The sequence below is a fragment of the Haliotis asinina genome, chromosome 7, assembly GCF_037392515.1.
Source record: "Haliotis asinina isolate JCU_RB_2024 chromosome 7, JCU_Hal_asi_v2, whole genome shotgun sequence".
Lineage (NCBI taxonomy): Eukaryota > Metazoa > Mollusca > Gastropoda > Lepetellida > Haliotidae > Haliotis > Haliotis asinina.
Window position 1 is genome coordinate 12,078,937 of NC_090286.1, and position 22,800 is coordinate 12,101,736.

Below are 22,800 nucleotides of genomic sequence, written 5' to 3' on the forward strand. Positions count from 1 at the left end.
CTTGTTTATATTGTAATGCATTTGTTTCTGATTTTTTAAATAATGTTAATGTTAGGTCAACTTGTGGCCTAACCAATTGCCAAGGAGGAGAAGAAAGAAGACGGGAAGGCGATATACGTTCCAGCTCAATACCGGCAGAAGAAATAAATGGTTTAATTCTGTGCCCAAGAGACGGAACAAGAGAAGACTTTTTGTTATACAAATCCTGATAAAGCGGATTGAACACACAGTTATACGCAGGATTAGATTCATCAGAATATAATTTAGTAATGTATTGTAAAGACAGTTTTATGCGACGTTGTGTAAGAGATGGTTCATCGGCCTCAACGTATAGACTTTCAATGGGTGAAGTTCTGAAAGACCCAAGACAAAGTCTTAAGCCTTGATGGTGGACAGAATCAAGAAGTTTAAGGTTGTTTTTGCAGGCTCCACCATATACGATTGAGCCATAGTCGAGTTTTGAACGGACCAGTGATCGATATAGGTGTAAGAGGGTAGTTTGATCCCCTCCCCACTTGGAGTTGGAAACAACTTTCAACAAATCTAGTGCCTTCAGGCATTTAGCTTTGAGGGATTTAATGTGCGGTAAGAAGGTTAAATGAGAATCGAAAATTAAACCCAAGAACTTGGCCTCCTTGACAACTTTGATGGGAGAGCCATTTAAAGATAGTTCAGGGTCCTTATGCGGCTTATATTTTCTACAAAAATGTATACAATTAGTTTTGGATTTAGAAAATTTAAAGCCGTTTTCAAGACACCATTTGTTTATTTTATTTAGACACAACTGTAGTTGGCGTTCAATAGTATGCATACTTTTACCTCGACAAGAAATATTAAAATCATCCACTAAAAGTGATCCATCAATTGAATCGTTTAAAACCTTCGACAAACTGTTGATCTTAATACTAAATAATGTAACAGACAAAATGCTGCCTTGTGGAACACCCTGATCCTGATTATAATGATCAGACAGGGTTGAACCTACTCGTACTTGAAATTGCCTGTCTTTTAAAAACTCTGATATAAAAAGAGGCAGACGGCCTCTCAACCCAAAGTCATGTAAATCCTTCAAAATACCATGCTTCCAGGTCGTATCATAAGCTTTTTCGAGATCAAAGAAAATCGATACTGTATGTTGTTTATTGACCATAGCATTTTTCACGAAGGATTCTAAACGTACCAAATGATCAATGGTACTTCGATTTTTTCTGAAACCACATTGAATATTTGTGATCAGGTTATTGGTTTCAAGATACCAAGTTAGTCTATTATTAACCATACGTTCCATGGTTTTACAGACACAGCTAGTGAGAGATATCGGTCTATAATTTGATGGATCTGTATGATCCCTGCCAGGTTTGGGTATCGGGACTACAATGGCATTACGCCATGAAGGAGGAAATTTTCCAGACGTCCATATTTTATCAAATATGTCTAAAAGTGTGACCAGGCATGGCTCAGGTAAGTGTTTCAGTAACTGGTAATGTATATTATCATTACCAGTTGCAGTGTCATGAACTTGCTCAAGAGCAGTATGTAGCTCATGTAATGAAAACACTTCATTATAATCTTCACCGTTATTTGATTCAAAATTAAGTTTTGTCTTTTCCTGTTGTTTCTGATATCTCTGAAACTCAGGAACATAATTTGTTGATGAAGAATTTTTGGCAAGAGTTTCGCCAATTTTATTTGCAATTTTACATTTATCCGTAATTAAATTCTCACCATCTTTAAGATGGTGAACAGCCGATTTTGTGCATTTGCCTTTTATTCTCTGAATCATATTCCATACTTTGGACATAGGCGTTCGTGAATTAATTTTGGAAATATAGTTCCTCCAGGATTGCCGTTTGTTTTGCTTGAAGGTACGACGTGCCTTCGCATTTAGTATTTTAAATTTATTTAAGTTATGGACAGTTGGGTGTTGACGAAAATATTTCTCTGCCTTTTTCCTTGCTTTCCTAGCATTTTTGCAGTCAGCATTAAACCATGGCTTCCGTACATGTGGAGCTGTAGAGGACCTTGGTATACACTCATCAGCAATTTTATTTAAGGCATCAGAAAACACCTGAATAGGATCAGCAATATCCAAGAAACATTCGGGTCTTAGTCTAGATGTGCATAAGGTTTGAAATAAGGACCAATCTGCTTTGGAAAAATTCCATCGTGTGTAAGATGCAGAATCAGTTGGAGAAGTTCCTGATAGTATCGTAGGAAAGTGATCACTTCCACAAAGGTCATTGTGGACTGACCATTCAAATCCATTAAGTACAGTAGAGTCTGCAAGAGACAAATCCAGAGAAGAGTAGGTGCCGGTTGCAGGATGCAGGTAAGTACTCGAACCATCGTTGTATATACACAAATCGTTATTGGAGATAAAATCTTCCAGTGTTTTACCTTTAGTGTTGGTATTTGTACCACCCCAGAGTGGATTATGGCCATTAAGATCACCCATTATAATGCAGGGTTTCGGAAGTTGATCATAAAGAGCTTGAAGATCAGACAAATGAAGTGTGGAAGAAGGCGGAATATACAGTGAGCATATTGTAAAAGCAATATGAAGAGTTAGTCTCACTGCAACGGCTTGAAGGTTAGTTTGTAGTGTTACTGGGCTGTGAATAACATTATGCTTAACAAGGATCGATGATCCACCGGTGGCTCGATCACCCGGAGGTGAGAAAGAATGATATGCATCAAACTGACGTAAAGTAAAAGTATCTGTCTGTTTGAGGTGCGTCTCCTGTAGACAGACAGCTGATGGTGCAAAGTCTTGGACTAATAGCTGTAATTCATTAAAATTAGTCCTTAATCCTCTACAATTCCACTGTACTATATTGTTGGAAGACATTATCTTTTAGGTGGGTTGATTGGGGATCTACCCCGAACTTTTTTTGAGGGCGACAAACTGTGGGCCCTAGAATGGACGTTTTCGGAGACGTCCATGTCCTCGAGAGATCCATATTTGTTATATAGCTGAATTCTATTTTCCGAGCCTTTTGGGGCTCTGCCACTTTGCTTTTTGGGAGCATCGTGCTTCAGTTTAGTTTTGCTTTTCACAGCTTGCTGACTATCAGATGATGACTGAGACTGTGACCTTGATTGAGAAGACGACGTATGATTAGATGACTGTTGTGAAACTTCCTCTGACGTACTAGGTATTGATTCCGCAGTTTGAGATGATGTAGCAGGATATAGATTCTGTGGAGAGTTGCCTTTTATCCAAGTCAAGTTTGTTTGGCAGCTTGTGGTTGATTTAGATACTTTAGGGCTTAGCTCGATTGGTGTTTTGGTTACTGAAGCATAACTCTCTGTCAGCTCAGATCTCTGTACAAGTTTCTTGGCATCAGAAAAACTAATGTTCTGGGTAAATTTGATCTTGTTGATCTGCATTTGTTCTTTCCAAATTGGACATTCTTTAGAGAAAGAGGAATGATCACCTGAACAGTTGGTGCATTTCTTAAAAGTACTTGTACAATCTTCAGTTGTGTGTGTCTTTTCACCACAGTGAGCACACACAACAGACAATGTACATGTATTCACACCATGGCCATACTTCTGACATTTAAAGCATCTCAGCGGATTGGGAATGTAGGTGTCAACAGTGATATTACAGTAACCTGCCTTCAAGAACTTGGGAGCAGTTGGTGACGAAAAGGAAAACAGGTAGGTATTTGTTTGAACAGTTTCATTGTTTTTACGTGTTGAAAAGCGTTTTACATAGAGTACACCTTGGTCTTTCATTTCAGTCGCGATGTCAAGTTCTGTCATGTCAGAAAATAACCGATCACGGTCTCTGATGATACCTTTGCTCGTGTTTAACGTCTTGTGAGCAGAAACAGTAACGGGAATGCCAACAAACGATTCTGTACTCAACAAATTGACTGATTGCTGCCGTTTCCCGCACTCAACCTGCAGTGCACCTGAACGTAACCGTTTAATGCTCTTAACTTCCCCGGCAATACCTTGAATACCTTTGGCAACTGCAAACGGGTTCAGTTTTAGAGGTGTTTTGTCAACAGTTTCAATCACAAGAAAGCGTGGCCAAAAGTCAATTGCTCTGGACGGTCGAAGGTCATCATCATCAACATCATTTTCAAGAGGACGTTTAGTTTTTTTGGTGGGGATTTCATAAGCCATGTTTAGGGTTTAGATTTCATCATCCGAGCTCCCCACCCACCACGGAGTATCACAAGGACAATGCTAAAAACAAGCGGATCTCCAGCTTGCAGCACCAAGGATACCCAGATGATATACTCAAGCAGAATAATATAAAAGTAATTATTCCACCTGATTGGCCCATGAGCCACCGCCTTCTGGGCTTACGACTCTAGGCAAAAACATACATAACATGATACATTTGAAATAACAGTCTCAAGATAGGACTAAGCATGAAACATAAAATTAACAATTTCATAAATTGTGAGCATACACAGTTGCAGCTCAGGGCTTGGCGTGACCAGCCGATTGATAGAACTGGGCCAGTTCTACCACCCGTCTAGGTGAAGTAAGGGCCAAAGTGGTGTGTTGGGCAAATGGAAAGCAGTTAAAAGCCCAAATGCCCTCAACCACCAGGTTCCCGTCCTCCACCGACACGGGACGCAACCCACGGCAAACAGGTTGCCCAATTTAGTCGCCTCTTACGACCAGCAATAGGGTGCTGTGGACACATTCTGCCCCGGGTCCACACGGGAGAAGAGCACTTAGCGTTACCCAGCACCCACCACGAGGAGGTGGCTCTTCATGGGTGCCGAAAATGTCGGTGAACTGTGCAAAACTGTGACAGTGCTGGATGCAGTACGTAGGATTAACATTACCTGGCGAGAGACGACACAATCAACAGGATCCACAAAGAACAGCAAAAGATAAGGACACTTATTAAGCAGTATACTGTAGCCCTGGGATGTTCATAATTTGACAGATTATCTTGCCATAGAGTTTGGCATATAGCTGAGTGTTGAGGTAAGCATCAGGCCAGCCAACCAACATGGTATTAACTACTAACATCTCACCACACACATTTTAATGTGCTAAGGTTACCAAGGCATTTTTTTGTCTCTGCAGTAGAAAGTGACAAACGTGGGAGAGAATAATGATATTCTGGTTCATCCATAGCAAAACATTTACTATTTGAGTTCAAGAGACAGATTATGTTCATACGTTTGTAAATGAATGAAAACAGTCGACATCAGAAATTGGTTTCAAACGTCACCTCCGACAAACTATACCCATGTTTACCAATTACCAGTAACTATACCTTGGTATGCGTATGAGCGAGTGTGGACTGCCCAAGAAAGCGTATTACATGTTAAGATAGTTTTGATGACATTGGAAAAAAAAGTTGGGAATCGTTCACAAAAATATTTTGTTTTTTCATGGCTTTGGATATATCTGGATTAACCAAACTGTTTGTGATGAACTCTCTTTCGTATAGTTGTTTAAAAATGCATGGATACATGAATTTTCCCAAAGTTGGACTTCTGCTTTCAATAACAGCTGTAGATATGTAATGTAAATAGAAAATGCATTCATATTTGAACCAGAAAGATACCTGGTTATCATATTTGAAAAATGGTGCGCTATGCTTACACCAAATTCAGAGGCAACGCCTTGCCATTACGTTATAATGATGGTGGGTGACAATCAATCGAACCGAGTCTATGTTTCTGTCCCACAGGCAACACCGCTGTTGAGGATGAGTATAATTACTCACTTATACGTCACTTGTACAATGAATTGAGAATAATTTTCAAAACACTTTTGGAAATTCCCTTCCATCAATAAATTTAAAAGTCCGCTGTGTACGCTTCAGAAGAATCTAATCAAACGTGTAAGTATTATATTTACCATGCATATATAAAAAGAAATATGTATTTAAAAACATCTAGACTTCATTTGCATGCTCTTATTATCTGTGTATAGTTATATCTTGTATATGGGCCTTTAGCCTCCTTACAAATAAACTCCTTTGACTTTGATACAAGCGATAGAAAACTGATAACGGACTGTTAGTAAATATGGGTGCTATATGAACTCAAGCGTGGACACCATTCATATAACCGGCAAATGAGGAAGAAAGTCCTTTAAGAACTCCTGATCTACTTTACGAACTTTACGGAAAGCCCTACACAGTTCCTTCACACTACATCAGGACTGGCGTGTTCACACAGAAGGAGACGGTGACACAGAAGTGTGATCCATTCTGAAATAAGAATAATGATTTTATTTCATTTTATTAGAAAACGGGAAGGCCACAGCATACTGAACCATATAGCCACTGCAAGAAATAATGCACATTTTACTCAATGATAATCTCAACGCGTCTGCTTCCAGGTAGTGCAGTGTTTTAACGAAAACGATACAATTGTAATTGTGTAGTGCGGATTTCTTCGATCAGAATTAACATGTAATGATTTCCTTTTTGTAATCAGGATTGTTGAGAAGGCTCTCTGAGTCTCTGTTACACTTCTAATTTGAAATTTGTCACTATGACTTTCATCACATTTTGCAACAAAGAAAACATTACGTTTTGCAGAATAATAAGATATTTAAAGCTGTTGTCTTTCTGAGATATGATGATAATCTTTAACATATGTTGACATACTGACACGAGTGGAGCACATATAACACGCAAAGTGCACTTGTTGCTAGGAAATATACCAGAATCATGTCTAGAATCTAACAATGTTTAGATGATGAGTTTGATATGAAATGTTCCAAAAGTATTCATACATGTAATTCACACAAACATGAAACACCATTGAAGTCAATCCTGTCTTTGGTTTGGCGCAGCAGAAACCATGACGTATTTAACAAGATTTCATTTAAAGGAAAACAAGTGATAAACGTTATATGACAGGAGAATGAGAGAGTTACTTACTATTGACACAGGACAGGTACCCCATCTGCCTCAAGCGACTCTTAGACAGGACGTAGAGAGGAATACCCGAGACAGTGACACATAAGGTGGGCAAGTACATACGTGGGTCGAAGGCGATGGCTGTGACAGATAGCACTAGGAAGAACACAACGTAGATGACGGGAAACAGCCAGTGGACCTGACGGAGAAGCACGGATATTGTTATAAAAGATCGCATTAATAACCAGTAGGAGGACATGCTCCAGTTACACCAGATTGTGCCAAAATAGGACGATAGCTTGTCCTTCAGGATTATCTACAAATCTGTTTCTATATAGATTAATCAGGAAAAAGCAGGCAGCGGACCTGACCGAGGTAACAGACAGACGGGCAATTCTTTACTAATTCTAGATCAGTTTAACAACCAGCACTAGGAAGGCATATTTCAGTTTTATCAGATTGTTACAAACAAATCCTTACAATAGGACAGAAGATGACACTTTGTCTTTCACCGTATTATCTAAAATATGTTAGCATAGCAACATATTTCTATAGCTATAACACGCTGTTCTCCTCTGGCTGTCATCTTAGTGTCACATTGCCATTCATTATTGATATCAGACATCAATCATATGTTGAATGTCATTGATAGTAATAGGACAGTAAATTATACATCAACAGGGTTCTTATCTCAACAGACGTATGTGTGCACACATAACAGTATTATCGGAATTGGTTGCCATAACAATCTATTTCTATATACATAAACGAATAATATGAAAAAGAGAATCTGTTTACTTCATTTTTGATGCAATCATAATTTCAAGAGCTATTCATTAAATTATTATTATTCATTAAATCAAATATATATCAATATTACAGTCTCAGCTACATTTTCTCCCAAACTCAGGGGGTTAGCAGAAACAGTTTTTTCTGAACCTTCTTACATACCATACCTGCAACAAAAACGAATTTCGCATGAAAGATTCTTTTCAACATTAACCAGTGAGACGCGCCAGATTAAGAGAGGCAGTCTTTAGACTTGGTACAATCCATATGTTTAATTTGCATATATATTCCTTGTTTTACATCACTGGCTCATAGTACCATACATTCATATATGTTATGCTTCTTGTTCTCAGTGTCTTATCGTGTGAAGCGCTATTCAAAGTAAATAGTTGTTACCATGCATGAAGGGGTTAAAGTATTGTGAAAATTATTGTCCTGAGAGGGTACGCAAGTCCGGATACATTCAAAGTCGTTTTTAACTTACCAGATTTTAAAACGTAGTATTTTGTGATTTTAAATTATGGTTAAATTTGACAACAATCGCCAGAGGTTGAAGGGATGATATGTATAAATGCAGCTGGGGTCTATACAGATATTAAAAGTACCGTGCGTCTCCATGGTCCTTGATCAACCTTCAGTTGGTGGTGAACTACAGCCTGTTTTTATGTTGTGCATTATCCAAATAATGTTATTATTTTACTCTTACATGTTACATCGTACTGACATATTGCCAATGTGACGATATAATCAGGCACCATGGTTTAAACCCAAAGGTGGAACCGTTGCCATGGACCGGGATATTATATTTAGCATGTGTTTACAAGAAATATTCCTATCTATTGCTCGTAATGGAATTTTGACAGAAAATGTGGCTTTGTTAACTTCATTACAAGCACGACACGTCTTTGATTATTTAAACATTACTATTGACTCTTGATGTTTGTTAACAAACGGGATAAACTAGAAAAGGTTTCTGCATGCCCCAATCACTCTGATGGTAAAGGACTGTGATTTTATGCTCCACATGTCTTTACAGGAAATACTTTCCACCTATTCCTAGTGTTTGAGATTTGATAGCAAACGTGGCTTTATTTAGTAGCATGATCTGTCGTCAAGATTTTAGACACTCTGGCTCTACCTGGTAAGTACTGTTTTTGGCTGGGTGCCTCCGTCGTATGCTGAATATCCCAGCGACGGCCAAACACTCCCCGCCAGACTTGAAGAAAGAATAAGCTCCCAGAACAGTTTTGATATCTGCCAGACACATGTAGATTGTTGCGAGTATAAACTGTAACGGAGGAATATTTAGCAAAGCTGTCAAGCAAGTCGGGCTTCTCTGGTAACGTGTATTCTACAAAAGAAATCGTCCGGGGTTCGATTCCCAATATGAAATACATTGTTGTTCCCACTGTAACATTGCAGGAGTATCTCTGAACGTTTCTGCAATTACAATTTTCTCTCTAAATGTCATATGCACAGTTTGCATGATCATAATGAAAACAAAAGGCAAAATCTTTTAATTCTACACATCGGAGCCATGTTTACCCGAAAGGTTTCGAGGACGGATGGACCCGTAAAGGTGCCGAGGTAGAATAGGCCTTCAGCAACCCATGCTTGCCATAAAAGGTGACTATGCTTGTCGTAAGAAGCGACTAACGGGATTGGGTGGTCAGGCTCACTTGGTTTGACACATGTCATCGGTTCCCCATTGCGCAGATCGATGCTCATGTTGTTGATCTCTGGATTGTCTGGTCCAGACTCGATTATTTACAGACCGCCGCCACATAGCTGTAATATTGCTCAGCGCGGCGTAAAACCAAACTCACTCACTCACGAGGGCGGATGGGTAAAGCAGTTACATGTTAAATGGTTCAAAGGGAAACGACAATTGAGACAAAACTGTCCTGCTTACCATTACTAGAATGGCAGGCTGTGGAGTTCTTCTGTGTACGTTGATCATGCTGAGGAACCGGGGAAACAGTCTATCACGACCTCCCACAAAGTACGTTCTGAAATTGTTGCAGGAAAATATTTAGAATCATGAACTTGGATATTGTATACTTCAGTATTAGCAACACATACTATTGTATTAGATATGTTTTTGACTACAAACAATGTTTCGAATACATGTATCTGACTCACACCGTTTTGACCTCCAAAAGTGTTGGGGCTTGTGTATTTTACCACCAGTTGAGTATTTGGATGCAAATTGTTCAATGCCACTTTCTTCACCACATTGAACTGTTATTACCACAAACACAAGGAATTACATAAGAGGATGTCAGAGTTCTTACACTGCTATCGACACATATCTACAGAAATAGGAATGTGCCAAAAAGTTTAAACAACATCTGAAACTTTATGGTGTTAAAAAACACTAATCTAAATGCCAACTACATTATTGTCTGCACCTATTATGTCTGTTTGCTATGTCTCTTCATATCTCAATGCAAAGCTGTAGAAATGCAGTTCATTCTTTCCTGTTATTTGTTTCAGAAAAGAAATCATATTAAATAATTAAAGACTGTAGCAGCATGTGCAAAGTTCTTTAATATAAAGAATGTGACTGTCCACATATGACTACGCAAAGAAAAAACCGAAACCATATCTTTACATATTTTAGAAGAATATACTTGACGATATTCGTGCTCCAACCAGAGCTGATCTTGACTGATCAATATTGAGGCCAATATATTTCTGCAAAAACCATTTCATCATTATCATTTAATATTTGAAACGTACAACTGACGAAACGTTAAACTCATATCGATCAGATTGTATTCACACTATAACACCTTGAATAATGATGGCCGTATATCTTGATGTGGGTTCTCATCAGGTAAGTCCCTAAATACACATGCACATATTATTTATTTAAATAAAAGTACCTGCTAAAAATAAAGATGTTAACATTAGCAATCCCTCCAGCTGATACTGCCACACATGCAAGCACAACCCACTTGAAGAACCCCAGCATCCTTTCTCCAAATACCTTGAAGGAGATGAAATATATTTCATGTTATTTCATTATTATTGTTATTTCATTCATAAATGCTTACCATGTTATCTACGCATATGAAAGTTCCATCTATCTTTGTGACCGTTTGGGAATACACAGAGGATGTGAAATTGTTTGCAAACAAAGAGTTCGCACCAAAATTGATATGCTCACCATTAATAGCTCTGTCTTAGGATGAATGCAGTTGTGTGGGCCAATTTTCAAGTCGAAAAACAAATGAATACTTATTCGGATTCTGTCTGGAGTGAAATAATCAGCCTTCCCATCGTCTGCTTTAAAGTTGTTTGATCGAATGTTTATAATGTTGACATACTACCGACTTGGTCACGACGTGTATGAATTATTCTTAAAATAATGTCAGTGTGATACAGGTTTACTTTGTAATTACGTTGTAATTCAGATGCTTCTGGACTTGAAGTCTTTCCTTAGAGCATGTTGATGAGGGCCCATGTCGGAATGTTTGTTTAAAACAGATTCACAGTACATCTACGATTAGAGGGACATGGTCACCTTAATACGTGTTAGGATCTGGAATGACAGAATCAACATTCACACTGGCTTTTTTAAAGGTCACATGCAACATAAAACGCAACTTTGCAGATTCTGTTAACTTTCGGTATTCACTTACCAAAAAAATCATCAAAAACGCCAATTCAACCTATCAAGTTGAAAAAAAGACGCGATGAAAAAATCCCGCGAAATCGGAGTTCACTAATTTGTGAATGATACATTTATATCGTTCACGTGCTATCCATATTGTCACAACGTGTATGATTTATGCTTAATGCAAAATGCGATCACAAGGAGCATGGATCGTCAGTCACACTGAACTACCTCACTTAATGACACCACACTTCCATTTTTACCTGTTTGGTAAACAGTAGATAAGTCAAACACTGCAATGATTTAGAAAGACTTTTGAAATTACACACACGGCTGTACAATGTATTTGCCAGCCCCACGTAAATATGGTTCACAAAATTCATTCTCAAAATTGATTTAGAGCTTGCATGTAGACTATAATTATTACCTACATAGGCCACCGCAATTCCAGACAGGATTTCGTCATTTGTTAGAACAGCATGGTAAGCCACATTTGCTAGAAGATATCCCACGGTCGGAACGGCGAGTCCTCCAAAGATAGCAAGTGGAATATTTCTACAGGAAAAGAAACCACGAAAGGGATCAATTCTTCATTTACAATGGCATATTTCATTTCTAGAACATCTGCATATCAAAGTATGCGGTTTCAGTGTATTTTCTGTTTTATATCTTGAAAACGAAACTGCGTATTTGACCAAAGCTGACAGTTAACATAAAAAGACCTACCTGTATGGATTACAGATTTCCTCTACTGCAGTATTGACAATTGACCTGTAATACAATATCAGTGTGTGAAATAATGGTATGGAAAACATAATGAGCAAATGTCAGTCTTGGCGACTTCAATGCATCCTTGCGAGGTACCATCCTTACGAAGTACCAATTCACAGCATATTGCAGGGCCTGGAACTAGGTGTGTGCACATATTCATGTCGGCACTATCTGGTCCTATACTAATGGAGTGATGGGTCCATTGAGTGAACAAGTTTGTGTACTGTACACTAGGAGTTGTGACCACACTGAAAGAGTATGCACACAAAGGCCCCGAGGCTTTTGCAACCGGTTACAGGTGGGCTCGATACTGCACATGAAGATCGCTGGTTCACTAGCCTGGTACCTTAGCCAGCTCCTCTTCCACGTCACCACGCAATTGTGCTACGGTGACAATGGATTTTGTTTATATGCTATGTGGTGGCAATAATGTTTCAGTAGTTGTGAACAGATACATCCAGTTCTCAATCCCATTCATGTCATCAAGCACTGGGGTAGGTCTCATTAAAAAGCAGAATGCCCCAGTTCTCAATCCCATTCATGTCATCAAGCACTGGGGTAGGTCTCATTAAAAAGCAGAATGCACGGTTTTTCTATGAAATAGTAATGTATCATCTACGTATCATGAATACTATATAGGGCATTTTATTGTTGTGGTCAGCATAGAGGTCGAGTTGGGTATTCTACAGACTAGTGGTTCATCATGTTCAAACTGCTTCCTTGCCATTGAACAATAACAGGAAACCTGCAATGTCGCGGAGCCTCAACATCGTTGTCTCAGATGTCTACACTCACCAGCCAGTAAATGCAAACAACCCTGCATAAAACGCCAGAACAATACCGCTCGGAGTAAGATGGTTGGTTTTGAATGGTTCACTGAAGTTAGCTGTATGTCCTGAAAAATTATTAACATTTTATTTGCAGCGTGAAACACTCGTGCAAGATCTTAAGAAGAATTTAACACAGTTTGCCGTTTCGGGGAATCAAACCTTGGTATTTGGCGTGATGGTAGGGCACTTTAACAACCAGACTTGATTTATTTTATTTCAAAGATAAGCAGTGCTAGCATGCTAGACCACATTTTGTTACCTCCCTCAACGGTCGTCATTTACAACAAGCAGTGGGTACAGGTAATGTTCTGTGCGTCAGAATCCTCATGATCTTTAAGAAATCCTTGAGCCAACAGGTCTGTTTTGAACAGGTTGCAGGCAGTGTACACAACGTTACTTATTCAGCTGCATGTGATCTTCTTATCTCTCAAAAGTATTTTACTGTCATGTAAGGGCGATGATTATAACATACCTTGTCCAATATGAACCATACCGGCAACGATAATGGTGAGCAGAGCTGTCACTTTACATATAGTGGTCAGAGTCTGCAGTCGGGCTCCAAGCTTGACACTGTACATATTGGCCATCATAAAGGCGCCTGAAATGGGACAAGATGTGTCAGTGTAAAATTGCAAAGCATTATAAATCACTCTGTTGATAGACGTGTACTACCATGAGTATCCATTCCAGACTGTGAGCGGAATTCTTTTTATCATCATCACGTATCAGCATCAGAAAAGTGTAAAATGATGCATGTCTGAGATGTATTTCGTGTTCGCTGATCAGGAAGATATATGGCAAACTAAATATCTGCTACATATGTCATATTATGGATTTCACTTTCTTAGTAAGGTACACATTCTAGGATTTTTTTGGTTGAGTCCCATCCGGGATTCGAACCCGTACCCTCAGAGTGGAAGTCGCGGTGGCTGAGCGGGCTAGGCGGCAGGCTTTGTGTGCTACCGATTAGGTGCCTGACTCTGAGTGTGGGGTTCGAATCCCGGATTGGACTCAACCATAAAAAGTACTTGAATGGGTACTTTACTAAGAAAGTGACATCCCAAATATGGCATATGTTGCATATGACCACTTTCTATATGGCATTGTGTAATCATAAGCATCTACTGTGGAACCAACAACTGCACAAGTTCTATGAATCATGTTCATAGGTGATAAGACAAAATGGAATCGACTGTGTAACACTATTGTAAGAACATGACAACTGTTACTGTCACAAGAAGAGACATGTATTACCAAGGGTGACATATCCCAGCATGACTTTGGATGTTATTGGCGCCATGTCCGGGCAGAACAGGAAAACAGGTCTCATGATGTACTGTGCGGCTGCCAAACATGACAAGGCCGTGGACAGGGGGCGGCCAATGAGAAAATCAGTCCACAGAAACATGAAGCCCACAAAGTCTCCGTATGCTTCTCTGATGTAGGTATAAGTACCTCCTGACTTCTTCAGCCGGGTGCCTTGAACAGACCACATGAGATCAACAACTGTATTGTCTGTCATTGGTAGGGTTCAATATTCTGAATTCGCTTTAGGCTCATGCGATTATTCATTTTATGTGTTATTACATTGCTCTAGTTGTGCCTGTTTGTACTATTGCTTGTTTGATGTTTAACGCAAGACTCAGCAATATTCCATCTTTATGGATTTATAGTATTGACTTTCATTAACATCAATTACGTCTACATAAACTTACAATGCAAAACAAACCATCATTTAATTCATTCTCTAATACTTCATGGCTGACTCCTTATTTCTTAATTTTATAGTTAGCAAATTTGAACATGCCAGTCCCTTGAAGGGCAGGCCCATTGTACTGTGTTCGATGTCTTGGTGTTACTCTGTTAAGACCATGCACCTGCAAAGTATTGAAACAGCCGGGAGCTGGTTAAAGGCACAATGTCACAATATTTTGGCCTATATTATATATATTGGGGCATATGCACTCACTTTAGCTTCCTGTTGGTGCAATAAAAGACTTATTATTCCATACGACTCACCTGAAATCGATATGGAAACTTTGATTTAATGCAACGTTGCACTGATTCATTCGAACTTCATCATTTAATATTGTAATCTAAATGTTTGTGTGTGTGGGTGTGTATGTGTGTGGGTGTGTATGTGGGGGTGTGTGGGGGTGTGTGTATGTGTGTGTGTGTTTTAATAAATCACATCGTACCTATTGTCGTAAGTACCTTCATGTTCAGATGATAATTGAGTTATTGTTTATTGACAGAACAAGTGATAAGAATAGACTGTTAAGACTTTGTATATTTCCTAAAAGGTGTATGTACTTCGATCGAAACCACAATCAATGTACAGTTGGTCTCATGATCATCTATATGTAACTTATGAAGTTGTTATAGCATCCAGACCCTCCATAGATCTGTCACTGAGTTTGGCACAAGCTGACACACACGATGGTCGATTCAGTTATCTACTTTAATTTCAGTTGCCATTGTAATATTGCTTTTAACGAGGCCATGATACGCTTGCCTAAGCATGAACATATCAGCGTCATCACAATTTCCTTGTAAAAAATGTTCACTATTCAATCGTAAAGCATCCTCTGCTTTCAACAGAAATATTTTATACGAATATGGAAAGAGTTTCGTCAGAATGTGTGTCTGCCAGGTAAATAAAATGTATGTCAAGTCAGAAGACGTCACAGAGTTGTAATTATTGTGTCTGTAATAATAAATTTTGTGTCCATTTGAAACAAACTAATGGATTCCCTCTTTTGGGGGTACACGTATATCAAATGAAGACCTTGTTCCAACATTGGAGAGATACAAAGACCAAGACTACAGTCAGACCTGGAGATCAGAAGACGTACCATAATCAGCATAGCACATGGCAGCACAGTAGGTCAAAGCTCCACACATCGTCCAAACCAACAGAGACAAGCCCAAGGAAGACCCCATCCCTTCCAGTATGACAGATGGGCTGATGAAGATACCGGTCCCTGCACATGTAGGCGAACGATAGATGTCAATGCCAATGGATGTGATCATTGTCGAATATCTCACAAGACAGATTCTATGGTGCATAAATGGCGATCATATTACTGGACTGGATCGTTGAAAATGTTGATGATACGTTTCAAAGGTTTCCGTAAGCAGAGTTGTGTCCAACACTTTCATGTAAACGTCAAGTTGTGGTACAGCTTCGGACAGTATGAAACATGTGGTATTTAGTGATCAGAATGTAAACTGTAAAAGTTTCAAGACACTTAGATGCTAAACAATTTTGGGCCAGTGTAAACATCTGTCTTGTCCTGAAGAAACTTAGCAATTTTGACATGTTGACGCTATACGCCGACATTGTTTGGTTTATGAAGCTTTAATCTTATTTACAGAGTTTGCACATTTTCGATTCTTACGTCAAGGAACCTAGAAATGTATACGTTGACTCCTATAAAAACATTATATGAAAAAATACATATTTCTACGACAATTTAATAAAATTATGTAAATGAAGGAAAAGAAAATGACGAAATTCATAAACGTTCCTGACCTGGGATTATGCACTATGCACAGTTAAATATACGTACGTCCACAACTCTCAGGATCTGGCAAGTCCTGTACATTATATATAAAGTATATATATTATGGTCTGACATGAATGAGATGGCTGTTAAGTATAATGCACAGGACCTTACATGTCCACTCTAAGGATCGGCCAATCATCACAAGAGATAAAAACCCATAAAAATTTGAAGTTTATACTCTGTTACATGTTAGGAAAAGTCAACTTCGCGAAAACAGGTGATCAGCAAAGGAATTCCATCAAGTTTAACGTTGATTCTCCGACGTTCTTTATATGTTTCAATGTTCCTGAACATCCATGTTCTAGGGCTTACTAGAGCTAAAACAAACACATTGAATATATTCAGTTTCCTGAAGAATAAGTTATCTTTAATAAGTGAGGGGAATGTTTTATAGTTGTTCACTAGAAGACCTATGCTTCTTTGGCATGCGAAAACATGGGGACAGAAAGAGGATTATATAATATATCATAAACAGAAATTATAATGATAATTACATGCTGGAGAAATGGATCGAAATTATCTCTGTTGCATGTTATTGTCATTTGAGAATACTCCAGAACCAATGAGCAAACGGACGTATTGCGATCTCATTATGAAGTTCATCATTCAAACTAACAACTATACATTAGTTTAGCATTCAAATTTACAATGCGATATGTTCAATATATTGAGTATATTCAAATATTTCTTACCCAATATGATTTTACACGTTAACGTATACACAGTATTGCCTATCATATAGTACTAAGATCGTTTGTTTCTTCTGCTTAATGGCATGCACAGTCAATTACCTACTTTTCATGTAGTTTAGCACTTCGACGCATGGTTCATGCAACGACAACATAATTTCCATGATCATTTGAAGACCTAAGCAAGCTTCCGTCCACGCAGTGAACGTGTGTCTATCGTCTATTATTGAGTCTTGCTCACTGACGCACCTATGATATTGCCGATCATGTAACTCGTGGCGCTGACCAATCCGAGCTGTTTCTTCAGGGTTGCAGCCCCCCCTATTGTTGATTTGTCTGCCATATTGATCCCTGCAACTTTGCTGTCGGTCTGGAATGTAAACAATAAAGCAAGAAGAAGAGATAAGTGTTTTAACACACATCATTAATAATCAAAGTCAGTATATCTTCGAGCGAACCTTGTCACAATATTCCAGCTGTAACTATTCTGTACTTGCACACGCTCATATGTTCAAATTCAATCCACCAATCAACAATCCACATTCCGAGGACTCAAACCTACATGCGTGTACATAATAAAAAAAATTAAAAAATAATAATCCGTTCAAATGTTGGCATTTAACTTAGTGTTAACATACATAGAAATGTTCTCTACAAACGCTTGTTGACATAAGGATATTAAACATTTATGTACTATTTATATACTTTTCACGTAACTTGCTATAAGAGGAGCATTTAAGACCTGCTATAAGAGAAAGCAGTAATCATGGTTATAAACATTTCACGTAAGTTGCTATAAGAGGAGCATTTAAGACCTGTTATAAGAGAAAGCAGTAATCATGGTTATAAACTTTGTGATATACACAACAGTCTTTTAGTTCTTTCAGTCTTAATGGTTTTGCTTTCTTTTTGACGATTCTCAGACGAGATGAGAATTCAGATATGGAACATTTAAGATGACCAATACACTGCTGTTTCATGGTATTACCAAATCCTGCAGCTACACAGCCATACTAATTTTATACCTGACAGGAGATTACACGAAGCATACTCTTGGGACCAGTTGTTATTCTATGCTGAATGCTTGGTTACTGAATGGATCAGATAGCTGACTCCGTATGCATGCTATTGTGACTGCGATTGCAAACAGACTCTTCTATTCAAAGAAAGTGTAACTCCGATTATAACACAAGTTATATGGACTAGGCTGCACCAAGGGCTGTATGAAATACTGCTAATCATTTATGTGAGGTATCGCCTGAATATCTGTCAGCGTGAAACAAATGTGAAATTAGTTTTGATATTGTGATGCATATCCATATTTGACTACATACCGCCTGAAACAAAGAACGATTGTAATGCAGAACACATCATGTAACTTGCTGGTAACTATTTCTAATTGTTCTGATGACTTGTATTCAAGGCAATAAACCTTGTAGATTTTCACTGAAATGGCAGATAATTTTTTCAATAACAGTAACCACATTGTGTGGACTTGATACACTCAGTGTATTAATGACAAAGATTACATTGTTGCAGATTTATACACTCAGTGTATTGGTGACAATAATAGATACCACATTGTGTTAGATTAGCTACACTCAGTTTATTTGTTGGCAATGATTATATTGTTGTAGTTTGATACACTAACTGTATTGATGACAATGATTACATTGTTGTAGCTTTGATATGCATTGTGTATTGCTGACAATAACAATTATTACATTGTTTTAGATTTGATACACCCACTGTATTGATGACAATAATTGCATTGCTGTACCTTTGGAACACTCAGTGTGTTCGTGACACTAATTACACTGTTGTAGCTTTGATACACATACTGTATTAATGACATTAATAATTATTACATTGTTGTAGATTTGATACAATTAGTGTATCATTGCCAACAAATACAATGTTGTTGCTTGATACACTGATTGTATTAATGACAATAATTACATTGTTGTAGCTGGACACACATAGTGTATTATTGGCAATACTAATTATTACATTGCTGTAGCCTTGATACACTCAGTGTATTAATGACAATAATCATATTGTTGTAGAGTGAGTGAGTGAGTGAGTTTATATTTAACGTCACATCAGCAATATTTCAGCCATATCGTGACGAGAACATTTGACACTGAAAGAGATAATATGTATTTCATAAATAAACCTGTCAGCAAAGGACAGTAAAACAACTAGAATATCACAGTTACAATTTAAAACTAGTGTGGAAATTAAAACTAAGATCACTATTTGGACAACACAATATAAAACACGGGCTATTTATCACCAACGACAGAAGGTAGATCACCATACTAGGGACCATGGGGACTTACAGTACATTTGCTTCCTGCATGGGCCCTAGCTGGATTTACATCATCCCCTCAGCCTTTAGTAATTCAGGAAATCTAGCCATAAAGTAATAAGACATTTAGTCTACGATTAGAAACAGTGGAAACGTTTTCATGTACTTTAAATGTCTTGGGACTTACGTACCCTCTCAGGAGGACAATAATTTTACTGTGCTTTAACCCCCCTCGAGGATACAGCCACTAACACTCTAAGTTACTAATTCAAACTTCCAAGAATAAAATATTTATCTATTTACAATTCATTTAGCAAATATAAGTCTTTTAAAAATGCAATAATTAAATGAGAGCTAACATTATTAAAAAGATCCTTCAAAGTTCGTGAGTGAAAAACATGCTTGCCTGTGATTCTTTCATCACAAGGGATACAAAACGGAGGATCTTCACCTTTTAATAAATATTTGTGAGTATACCTCGTATGGCCAATGCGACATCGTCGCATGATGACCTCCTCAAATCTGGACTGACAACCCAAGTAAGTATAACCGATATAAGGTTTTATTTCATGTAATTTATTGATACCTACCTGGGTGTCCCACTTCTTTTGCATGAGATCACGGATATAAGATCTAATAGCAGTTTTATAGTCTGAGTACGGAATAAGAAGAGGAGTCACAGATTTGCTGAGGGCTGCCTTGGCAGCAAGATCGGCCATTGTGTTACCAGAAATGCCTACGTGGCTTGGTAACCAACAAAAGACGATGTCGTATTGGCCAGTAGCAAGATTATTATACAATTCAATAATTTCTATTAAAAGTGGATGTTTACATGATAGGTTTTTAATAGCCTGAAGGCAAGAAAGAGAGTCAGAAAGGATGATATATTGTTTATGTTTAGGGTGTCTTTGAATATATTTAAGAGCTGTTAAGATGGCGTTTGCTTCTGCAGTAAAAATAGAGCTGTTATCTGGAATTCTAGAAGATATTGTTCTGGATCCAATGACAGTGGCACAAGCCACTGCACCACCGTCCTTGGACCCATCTGTAAATAAGGTTTTGTAATTGCTATATCTACTTATTACTTGATGATATTCTTGTTTATATTGTAATTCATTAGTGCCCATATTGTTGTAGATACAGCGAGTCTTGGTGTATTAATGGCATTACTACACATTATTACATTATTATTGGAGATTTGATACACGGGGGATATCGGTGAGAATATTCACATTGTTCTGGACAGAATCGACTCGACTTAATACGACAAGATGCATGTATTGCTCTTTAAGTGATCTGAAGCGATGGACATTTGCTTGTTGCTTTTGTTTCCTGGTTAAAGTAAGACTCTACACATGCTGTGATAACGTTCTCAAGTCACTTCATGCACAAGGAATGTGCCTGTAACCCATCACCGCTTTCACATGTATCAGACAACCATGTGCAAACGTGACAAGGAAACTGTTGTGTTATATATAAACATATCACTATGGATGTATGAAAATAAATATTCGTATCTGTAAAGATGAGTCTGTGCCGTTGGCATGTTCCAAGCGGGAAGATCACTTATTGACGTCGCAAGAGCAGTGGGATGCGTACTGTGTATGTCTTGCGAGGTCGTCTACAACAAACTGGCACCACTTCTGATCGCCCAAGGTCGGGTCGTCCACGTGTGACGTGTGAAGAAAGAATGTGAAGGGTTTTTTTACTCAGTATATTTTCTTCATAAAACGTGTATTTCACGTTTTGTTTTAGTTTGTTTTGCCCTTTTTTCATTGTGTAAACATCCATCGTTTTTTTCTTAATAATCCATACTTTTTAAGACCTAGTCCACTTATTCTAGCATCTCGACTTCCACAGCAATGTTGTCTACCAACTGGTGAAAACCGGATACGTGGCAGTATATTTTTCTATGTTAAACTGGACCACGCGCGTCTCTACTAACAACACATCAAGAGTTATATCCCTTGATTGCATTGCTTGTTAACAAACACTTTGGTATTGCAACGTTCCCGTCGGAGTCAGTACTCTCCAGGAACCCATGTCATCATTAAGCATAAGTTGCAAACTATTAACAGTGTACAAAAATCACTCTATATGTGCCACTGGGCCACAGTATTGTCGAGGTATCACTTCGGTGCAGCTTAATAGCATGGCCGTCACTGACAACGAGAGTGTATGTATATTGTCTCTCTCTGTTTATTAGCGAGTTGGCGATTCTGAGAAAGAATGTATGGGACAAGCCATCCAGAATCAACTAGCAAGATTTCACCTCTTCTCACACCTTCTAATCGCTCTGTCTTGATGCGCTTGATGCTACAACACGACTCGCATACTTGTCCGGTTCCACAGTCCGCCATGACACTTCCACACGGCGATGATGACCGATGCATTGATTTCTACCTGGGAGGAGTCAGCGATAGAAATGCTGGAACTCCTAGGCCACAAATGTCACTTCTGTAGCGGTGTACCATAATCAGCCTCCACACGCTCACTACAGCCGTGTCCATGCGTTTACCTGTTGTAGGATATCGCCACGTCTACAGGAACCGCTCACTTGGTCTAATGCGAGTGTCGTCTTTGAGCTTTGTGCCGTACAGGTTAGGTCATGCTGACCTGACATCGAGTAACCACGAAATTGATGAAAGTTTCATGTTAACAGAGTAGAAGTTGTTTACGTTGCTATATGTTATTTGAGAGTTCTTTAACATACAAAAGTTTGACAATGTATGACACTGTGGATTAAGAACGTTTATTTACACCTTTTCTTAGTTGGAAAGTCTGCAAGAGGTGACGTGACTGTTCACGCGCCTATAAGAAATCGCCGTTTCAGCTAAATTTGTATAAATACTTTAGTTCATTCTAAAACCGCAGTACGTTACAAGATCGAACATTTTGTGCTGAATGCAATAGTATGAACCAAAGCACTGTACGCTCATAAATAAAACAGGTATGCAAACACAATCGGCCACCATTTTGATTGTCTCATTTTTTCAGTCCAGATTTAAAGCATTTAGTGAGGTGCTCGTCGAGATGATTTCGTTACCATGTGTTTGCGAGTTTGATATGGATATTTATCATGTGTCCGTGTTAACTATCAAACGAAAACGAGAACAAAGTTCGAATTTGGTGTGTAACACGGACATTTGATAAATATCCATGTCAAACTCGCGAGCACATGCTGACTTATGACATGTAACGACACAGACTATCTGTACAGAAAAGGTCAGAAAAGGCAGAGAAACATCACATTGCGTTAATGTCTTCTTTCAGTCAGTGACGTTGACTGTTCATTCTTTGATACTTTACATTTCTTTTCAGTTATATATTTAGCTAAGCGTGGTGTTTGAGTGTAAAGGCCAC

At 38.4% G+C, this 22,800-nt stretch overlaps 1 protein-coding gene across 6 annotated transcripts in view; it reads right to left on the minus strand.

Moving 5' to 3' along the window:
- Positions 1-4,755: 4,755 nt before the first annotated feature.
- The window catches only part of LOC137291141 (Y+L amino acid transporter 2-like), a 45,537-nt gene continuing 27,492 nt past the window's right edge, over positions 4,756-22,800 (minus strand). The window contains exons 2-13 of one of the 6 annotated variants that reach the window (XM_067822427.1): positions 17,376-17,496; positions 15,724-15,852; positions 14,123-14,347; positions 13,341-13,466; positions 12,834-12,933; positions 11,994-12,038; positions 11,699-11,822; positions 10,534-10,637; positions 9,558-9,654; positions 8,784-8,933; positions 6,878-7,055; positions 4,756-6,199 (exon numbers count right to left, since the gene is read on the minus strand). In XM_067822427.1, the coding sequence (XP_067678528.1) occupies positions 6,135-6,199; positions 6,878-7,055; positions 8,784-8,933; positions 9,558-9,654; positions 10,534-10,637; positions 11,699-11,822; positions 11,994-12,038; positions 12,834-12,933; positions 13,341-13,466; positions 14,123-14,347; positions 15,724-15,852; positions 17,376-17,469 (1,437 nt within the window). In that variant the 5' untranslated portion in view covers positions 17,470-17,496 and the 3' untranslated portion in view covers positions 4,756-6,134. The remainder of the gene's footprint in view (positions 6,200-6,877; positions 7,056-8,783; positions 8,934-9,557; positions 9,655-10,533; positions 10,638-11,698; positions 11,823-11,993; positions 12,039-12,833; positions 12,934-13,340; positions 13,467-14,122; positions 14,348-15,723; positions 15,853-17,375; positions 17,497-22,800) is intronic. The other 5 variants (XM_067822426.1, XR_010957250.1, XR_010957249.1 and 2 more) reach the window with 5 other exon arrangements.